The sequence below is a fragment of the Haliaeetus albicilla genome, chromosome 10 (genome assembly GCF_947461875.1).
Source record: "Haliaeetus albicilla chromosome 10, bHalAlb1.1, whole genome shotgun sequence".
Taxonomy (NCBI): domain Eukaryota; kingdom Metazoa; phylum Chordata; class Aves; order Accipitriformes; family Accipitridae; genus Haliaeetus; species Haliaeetus albicilla.
Genome location: NC_091492.1, coordinates 21,606,878 through 21,614,471, shown reverse-complemented (window position 1 = coordinate 21,614,471; position 7,594 = coordinate 21,606,878). Strand labels below are relative to the sequence as shown.

The 7,594-nt window shown below is 70.1% G+C and overlaps 2 protein-coding genes across 7 annotated transcripts; both read right to left on the bottom strand.

Moving 5' to 3' along the window:
• Window positions 1–201: 201 nt before the first annotated feature.
• LOC138687285 (probable D-lactate dehydrogenase, mitochondrial) lies at window positions 202–4,331 on the bottom strand. Of its 6 annotated transcripts, none has more exons than XM_069793780.1 (11): window positions 4,228–4,331; window positions 3,959–4,071; window positions 3,286–3,427; window positions 3,052–3,193; window positions 2,218–2,377; window positions 1,946–2,145; window positions 1,739–1,867; window positions 992–1,192; window positions 816–906; window positions 613–732; window positions 202–527 (listed from the first exon to the last, which is right to left on the bottom strand). In XM_069793780.1, the coding sequence occupies exons 1-11, from the start codon at window positions 4,288–4,290 to the stop codon at window positions 362–364; spliced, it is 1,527 nt and encodes a 508-aa protein (XP_069649881.1). In that variant the 5' UTR covers window positions 4,291–4,331; the 3' UTR covers window positions 202–361. The 6 variants fall into 6 exon arrangements, 5 of the variants coding, with proteins under 5 accessions (XP_069649881.1, XP_069649883.1, XP_069649882.1 ...); XM_069793782.1 differs by having other exon boundaries at window positions 613–724; window positions 992–1,119; XM_069793781.1 differs by having other exon boundaries at window positions 613–724; window positions 992–1,119; window positions 1,946–2,377.
• A 747-nt stretch (window positions 4,332–5,078) lies between these two features.
• Window positions 5,079–7,456, bottom strand: LOC138687287 (chymotrypsinogen 2-like). Its single transcript, XM_069793788.1, has 7 exons — window positions 7,408–7,456; window positions 7,164–7,267; window positions 6,963–7,042; window positions 6,771–6,849; window positions 5,783–5,963; window positions 5,353–5,486; window positions 5,079–5,267 (listed from the first exon to the last, which is right to left on the bottom strand). Exons 1-7 carry the CDS (start codon window positions 7,454–7,456, stop codon window positions 5,106–5,108), a joined length of 789 nt encoding a protein of 262 aa, XP_069649889.1. The 3' UTR covers window positions 5,079–5,105.
• Between the last annotated feature and the right edge of the window lie 138 nt (window positions 7,457–7,594).

Below are 7,594 nucleotides of genomic sequence, written 5' to 3'. Positions count from 1 at the left end.
TGGCCATGGTGGTGCTCAGCACGTCCCAGAACGCTCCCAGCCCTGCACTGCCGGCACCACAGCTCTGGGGATGTGGCTAAACTGGGATCCCCCACTCTCCCTTCCTTGTGGGTGTCTGCGTGTGCACTGCTTGGGAGAGGGACCCCTGGGGAGGGGCTGGGGTGTCCTATCCCCCCAAAAGACATCATGGCGCATGGAGGCTGCTGGTGCAAAGGGGTTTATTTGGGGCTTGGGGGTCCCCGACCCACAGAAGTGGGGATGGAGGGATTTGGGGGAACATGAGGGGTGGCAGTGCAGGGCAACCCAGCAATGACTCTGGGGGCTCCTGCCCCCCCACTGGCTTGGTGTCGGTGCCCCCCCCTCAGAGCACCTTGCCAGGGTTCATGAGGTTGTGGGGGTCCAGTGCAGCCTTGATGCGGCGCAGGGTGTCCAGCCCCTCCTGGCCCAGCTCCTCCAGCAGCAGTGCCCGCTTGCCCAGGCCCACACCGTGCTCCCCGGTGCAGGTGCCCCCTGCTGCTAGGGCCCGCCTGTGGGACAAGGCGGGGTCAGGGGATGGCATGGGGCTTTCCCCCTCATCCATCCCCATCCCACCCAGGGTGTCCCTGTCCCCACCTGCCCAGGCGCTGGGCGAAGGCATGGACGCGCTGGGCTTCAGCTGGGTCCTGGGCGTTGAAGATGAGGAGGCAGTGGAAGTTGCCGTCACCCACGTGTCCCACCATGGGGCCTACAGAGCTGTGGGTCAGGCGGGGTGCAGTGTGGAGGACGGCAGCCCCCTAACCACCACCCCTGCCCAAGGGGGCTGCGGCCCCACTGACCGGTAAGGCCGGAGTCCTGCAGGTCCCGCTTGGTCTCCACCACCACGTTGGGCAGGCGGGAGATGGGCACGCAGACATCCGTGGAGTAGCCCTGGGCCAGGCAGGGCAGAGCCGTGGCACCCGCAGCTCCATGGGGTGCTGCCGCCATCATCCCCATCCCGCTCCCCGTCCCTCACCTGGCAGCCAGGCCGCAGGGCCAGGGCAGCATACCAGGCACTGTGGCGCATGGCCCAGAGCCGCCCACGCTCCTCCGGCTCTTCCGCCCAGGCAAGGCTGGAGCCACCGTTCAGCCGCACGATCTCCTCTGCCGGCAGCCAGGAACCCTGGGAGGGGGCCGGGCCAGGACCCGCAGCAGCCCCGGGCACCCAGCCCTCGCCCTGGGACCCCCAGTCCCCATCCTGAGCACCCATCCCTGCTCTCCCCATCCCTGGTCCTGGGCACCCGTTCTCATCCCCAAGACCGCCGGACCCTCTTTCCTCAGCTCTGGGCACCTGTCCCTCATGCCCTAGTGACCCACAGGCCCCCCAGTCAATGGCCCTGGGCACCCATCCCTCATCCCAGGACACCCCTGGTCCCCTGTCCCTGGGCACCCAGCACACACCCCAGAGCCACACCATGGCCCCCCCAGCACTGTCCCTCACCCTGGGACACCCCTGGTCCCCCTGTCCGTAGGCACCCATCCCTTGCCTTCGTGACACACTGGTACCCCAGCCCTCAGCTCTGGGCGCCCATTCCTCACCCTGGTGACCCTCCAGGTCCCCCAGATTCCATTCTTGGGCACCTGTCCTTCACCCCAGGACACCCCTGTCCCTGGGTACGCATCCCTCACCCCCGGGTGCCCACCACATCTCCCCCAGCCCCAGCCACGCTGTTCCCAACATTGGTCAGCCCGTCCCTGTGCTGGTTGCTGGTGACATCCCTACCCGCCTGCCGCTGCTGCTCGGCCAGGCCATGCTGGGAGCCGTGCAGCTCCAGGAGGAGTGTGGCCGCCACCGGCAGCTCCAGCCCGCTGAAGCGGCTGCAGGCACCCACCATCACCTCGTCCAGGAACTCTGGGTGGGAGGAGGTGGTGCTGAGCCCCAACGACAACCCCCAGCACCCTGGCCCCACTGCCAGCCCCTGGCACCCACCAATGCGAGCCACGGGCACAGCGGCCTGCAGCACCTGGACGGTGCAGGACACTGCCGCCCGCACGCTGGGGAAAGTGGCGGTGGTGGTGGCGGTGGCCTCAGGCAGGGGGTGCAGGCGCAGGGTGGCCTGTGTCAGGAAGCCCAGGGTGCCCTCAGAGCCCACGAAGAGCGAGGTCAAATCGTAGCCGGCCGCCCGCTTCCTGCAAGGGGGCAGTGAGTGGGCACCCACATGGCCCCCCCACCTGGCACAGCCCAGCCCCTCCGGTGCCCACCTGGCCTGGCGCCCGGGGCCGGCGGTGTGGAGCAGGCGCCCGTCCGGCAGCACCACACGCAGGTTGAGCACGTTGGGCCGCATGGTGCCGTAGCGCACCGCATTGGTGCCTGAGGCACCTGTGGCTGCCATGCCACACAGCGAGGCATCTGCCCCGGGGTCTGTGGGCAGGGGACGGGTAGGGGATGGGTATGGGATGGGCAGCTGGATTGGGGACGGGGCCCCGGGATGTCCCCTTGGGACCCCACACCGTGCCCAGCCGGCACCCTGCGAACCCAGACCCGTGGCAGCCCCAGTGCGCCCCTGGGACCACGGGGACCCCAGCACCCCTGGGACTATGGAGACCCCAGTACCCCTGGGACCATGGCACCCACTCTCCCATTGACAGCCCTGGGACAACAGCACCTCAGTGGGGACCGCCAGCACCCTTGGGACCACAGCACACCCATGGGAACCCCCCAGCACCTCTGGGACAACAGCATGGCCAGTCCCATGAGGAGCCTGGCACCTCTGGGACCATGGGGACCCCAGGAGCCCCAGCACCCCAGGGACCTCAGCCCCATGGGCTCTCCAGCATCAACTGGGATCACGGCACACACATGGGCATCCCCAGTAGGCCTGGGATGATGACAGCCACAGCCCGCATGGGACCACAGGCATAGCACCCCAGCCCCATGACCAGCCCTGCTACCCCCCTGGGACTACGGCACCCTTGGCCCCATGGGCACACCCAGTGCTCCCAGCATGCCCAGCCCCACAGGTGTCCCCCCACACCTCCGGTGCCACCACCCCCAGCCCCGGGGCCCCCCTGCTTGCTCGCTGGTGCCCACGGTACCGACGGGGAACCAGAGCCCGGTGCCACGCAGGTGGCTGTTGAGGGCCTTGCGGGTGACGCCGGGCTCCACCGTCACCGAGAAGTCCTCGAGGCTCAGCTCCGCGATGGCGTCCATGCGGCTCAGGTCGAAGCAGACGCCGCCCTGGCACGGGGGCACCGGTGTGGCTGGGCACGGCCGGCCGCCGAGAGCCCGCGGGCAGGAGCCGGGCAGGGGGTGCCGGGGGGGGCCTGTACCTGCACGGCATTGACGCCGCCCTCGAGGCCGGTGCCGGTGCCGAAGGGCACCATGGGCACGCGGCAGCGGTAGCAGAGCGCCGCCAGCTCCTGCACCTGCCCCACCGCCTGGGGCCACACCACGGCGTCCGGCGGGGCGCAGCTGAGGGCACAGGGCGGCACCGCTGCCCCACGGACCTCGCCGTCCCCGAGACCCTTCCCCTCCCCAGCCTCTTCCGCCCTCCCGTGTCCCTTCCCCCCCGCAGGCCCTTTCCCTGCCCAGACCCTTCCCCTCCCTATGCCCCCTCCCGTCCCCATGGCCCTTCCCCAACCCAGACCCTTCCCCAGCCCCGTGGCCCTTCCTCTCCTCAGACCCTCCTGCTCCCCGGACCCTTCTCTTCCCCACGGCCCTTCCCCGAACCAGGACCCTTTTTTTCCCTGCCCACGGCCCTTCCCCAACCCAGGCCTTTCCTCTCCCCGGACCCTGCCCTTCCCCACCTCCCTTCCCTTTCCCACGGCCGTTGCCCTCCCCAGACCCTGCCCTTCCCCACCTCCCTTCCCCTCCCCAGACCCTGCCCTTCCCCACATCCTTTCCCTTGCCCGTGGCCCTGCCCTTCCCCACCTCCCTTCCCCTCCCCAGGACCCTTCCCCTCCCCAGACCCTGCCCCCTGGGGGTCCCAGCCCTGGGACCCACGCGTGCATGGACTCGTCGTGGCCGTGCTGCTCGCACACTGCCATGGCCGTGGAGACGTTGGGGCCCCCGACCACCGCCCTCAGGGCCTCCACGAAGTCGGGGGGCAGCGGGCGCTGGCGGGGGGCGAGGGCCCGTCAGGGCGCGGGCAGCAGGGTCCGGCCCGGGGCCCAGGGGCCCAGGAGCCCCCCTGCAGCTGGGGGTGCGGGGCCACCCTGGGGCCCCCATCCCGCCGTGCCCCACGCGACCCCCCCGCCCCCGCCCGGCCCCACCTTGGAGCAGCAGCTCCGGCGCCCCAGGGCCCCCCCCAGCCCCAGCACCCGCCGCAGAGCCATGGTGGGGACGGCCAGCGCCTGCCCGGGGCCCGGCCCCGCTCCCGTCCCCTCCCCTCCCCTCCCGCCGCCACCGGCACCGCCACCGCCACGTTAAGGTGGCTCCGGCTGGCGGGGCCGCGGGGCCTCGACGAGCGTCCCCTCCCCGCCGGGGGGGCCCTGCGCCCCCGGCCCCCGGCCCGGGGCTGTCCCCGCAGCTGGCCGGGGGTCCCCAGAGCCGGCCTTGTCCCCACACGTGCGCCCGGCTGTCCCCGCCCCCCCCGTGTCCCCAGCCAGGGCAGGTGCCCCCGTGCCTGGCCAGGTGTCCCGCTCCCCGGCCGGGTGTCCCCGTGGGAGCTCCCACACCCGGCCTGGCCCCACACCTGCTCTGCAGCCGGCGTCCCCGAGCCCGCTCAGGCGTCCCTGCCCCTGGCCGCCCACCCCTGCTTCGCTCCGGTGTCCCCGGAGGAGGCCACGTGTCCCCAAGCCTCCTGTCCTCCTTGGCCAGGGCTCCCTCAGCCCGGCCGGGTGTCCCTGCAGCTGGCCGGGGGTTCCCGACCCCGTGGGAGGCCACACGTCCCCAAGCCTGCAGCCGGCCGGGGGTTCCCGACCCCGTGGGAGGCCACACGTCCCCAAGCCTGCAGCCCTCCCGGCCAGGCGTCCCCTTCCCCCCGTCCATCTGTCCCCACGCCCGGAGAAGTGTCCCTAAACCCACCGCATGCCCCTGTCCCCAGCTACGCGTCCCCCAGTCGCTCGGCTGCCCCGTGCCCCCTTCCCGCCCATCCCGGCGCCGCAGTGAGGAAGCAGCGTGGTGAGTTTGGCAGCGTTTATTGCCGGCCTCAGTTGGCCGCCAGGATGGAGTTGATCCAGTTGCGGAGCTTGGTGACGCGGGCGTAGACACCGGGCGTGTTGGGGTCGCAGGTGCTGCTGCCCCAGGAGACGATGCCCACCAAGTTCCAGACACCGTTCTTCTGGCACACCAGCGGGCCCCCAGAGTCGCCCTGTGGGCAGCGGGTGAGCACAGGGGCTGGGGGGTGGTGGGGGTCCATGGGGCAGGAAGGGGCAGGGGGAGCTGGGGGCACCTACCATGCAGGAGGAGGCACCATCAGCACCGGCACACACCATCACATCAGCAATGCGGTATCCCCAGTACTGCTTGCACTGCGGGTTGGTGAGCAGGGGCAGGGCTGCCTGCTGCAGCACCGTCGGAGTCTCCGAGGCTGTGGGCAAGCGGGGCGGTGTCAGCGCCGGGGACGGGGATGAGAATGGGAATTGGGACGGGGATGGGGATTGGGATGTGGAAAGGTATGTGGAGGAGGATGACAACGGGGATTGGGATGGGCGTGGAAATGAGGAGAGGAATGGGTCAGGGTTGGGGACTGGGGATGTGGATGAGGAAGGGGACAGGGATGAGAATGGCGAGGAGGACAGGGATGGGATGGGATCGGAATAGGGAATCGGGCTGGGGCTGAGGATGAGGATGGTGGACTGGGATGGAGACAGGAAAGTGCAGTACCATTGGGGTCAGTGAGCCCCCAGCCGGTGGTGACGCAGGTCATGCCCCCCGGGAAGTCATCGGTGGGCTGAGGCAGGCAGACAGGGGACACACGGGCCGACAGCCGTGCTGGGGTGGCCAGTTTGAGCAGAGTGATGTCGTCGCGGATGGTCAGCATGTTGAACTTGGGGTTCTTGAAGACCTGGACAGGCAGCACCACTCCCAGTGCCCACACCCTCAGCCAGGGCGCTGGGCACTGGGGACTCCACAGGGACTGACGGGGACCGAGAGGGACCCCGGGGACGGATGGGAACCCCATGGAATGGCCCTGTGGGTCCCAGGCTGATGGGGTCCCTGGGGTGCAGATTCCAGCCCCTGGGGCACAGGGGAGCAGGGAGGCGACAGGGACTCACGGGGACCCCAGGGAGCAGACCCAAATCCTGGGCTGAAAGGAACCCAGGAGGCAGATCCCAGCCCTGGGGGCAGATGGGTGGACACCCCAGGGACACCCCAGGGACACCAACAGGGACTCGGGGGGATCCCCAGCTGAGGTGCCCCCAGGGAGCAGGTGAAAACCCCAGGCACCGACGGATGCCAGGGACCAGGGCGCAGACCCCAGTCCTCAGGATGATGGGGTCACCAACGAACCCATGTCCCACCCGGGGTTGCTGCCGGCCGGGGACCTTGGGGCTGCTCAGGGCTCCACAGGGACACCCCAGGTCACACCACCTGCTGGGATGAGGGGACCCTGGGGGCCTGAGCCCATCCCTTGGGGGTCCTGGGGATGGGATCCTGACCTGAGGGATGAGGGAGAGCAGGGACACCCCAGGGGACCCCAGCCCAGGGACGCAGGGCACCATGGACACCCTAGGGACCCTGACCCTCAGAATATGGGGAACCAGGGACCCCCTGGGGACCCGAGCCCCAGGACAAGAGGACCCAGACCCCCCAAGGTTCCCCATGGTGACTGTGGGACCCCACAGGCACACAGCCCCCACACCGGTGGTACCTTCTCGATGGTGAGCTTCTGTTCATCAGGGGAGGGTGAGGCCTGGTCATATGCGCCCACCACCACAGTGTCAGTGGTCCTGGGCACAAGCAGGTGCTGAGCACCAGGCACTGGCACAGGGATGGGGGGTTCCTTGGGGACCCCGTGCCCGTGCCCAGCCCTGCGCCAGCCAGTGGCAGAGCTGGTGCCTACCTGACACCGCAGTGGGCAGCGGTGACCACCCAGTATTCGCTGATCAGTGACCCGCCACAGAAGTGGAAGCCATCATAGCGCTAGTGGGGAGAGCTGCCGTCAGCACCGCCGGCACTGCCGCCGGGGTTCTCTGTGCCCAGCTCCTGCCCCGGTAACCATCCCGGCACCCAGTATAGCACCCGCCCCACCTTGGGCACTTACCTGGAGGGAGACCTGCCATGGCCAGGACCCTGGCACCGCCGGCTCCCCATTGACGATGCGGTTGTAGCCAGGGATGACGGGTGCGATGGCGGGCACACCGCAGCCTGTGGGGCACAGGCAGACGTGGGACGGGGGCTCCGAACGCCCCAGCCCCATGCTCCCCCACCGCTGCCACCCCCCTGAGCCCCTTGCCCACCCCACTGAGCCCCACAGCCCCACGCACTGTCCAGGGAGAGGGTGGCACGGGCAGAGCCTGCAAGCGCCAGGCAGCTCAGCAGCCACAGCAGAGCCATCGCCACTCGTGGGGGTGGGGACAGACCCTGCCTGGGGCCCAGTAGCTCTTATACCTGCTGCTGGGCACGTCCCTGCCGCTGGCCTTGCCGCCACGGCCTCGGGAGATAGCGTGGCGCCCGGCACAGTGCCACCAGCAC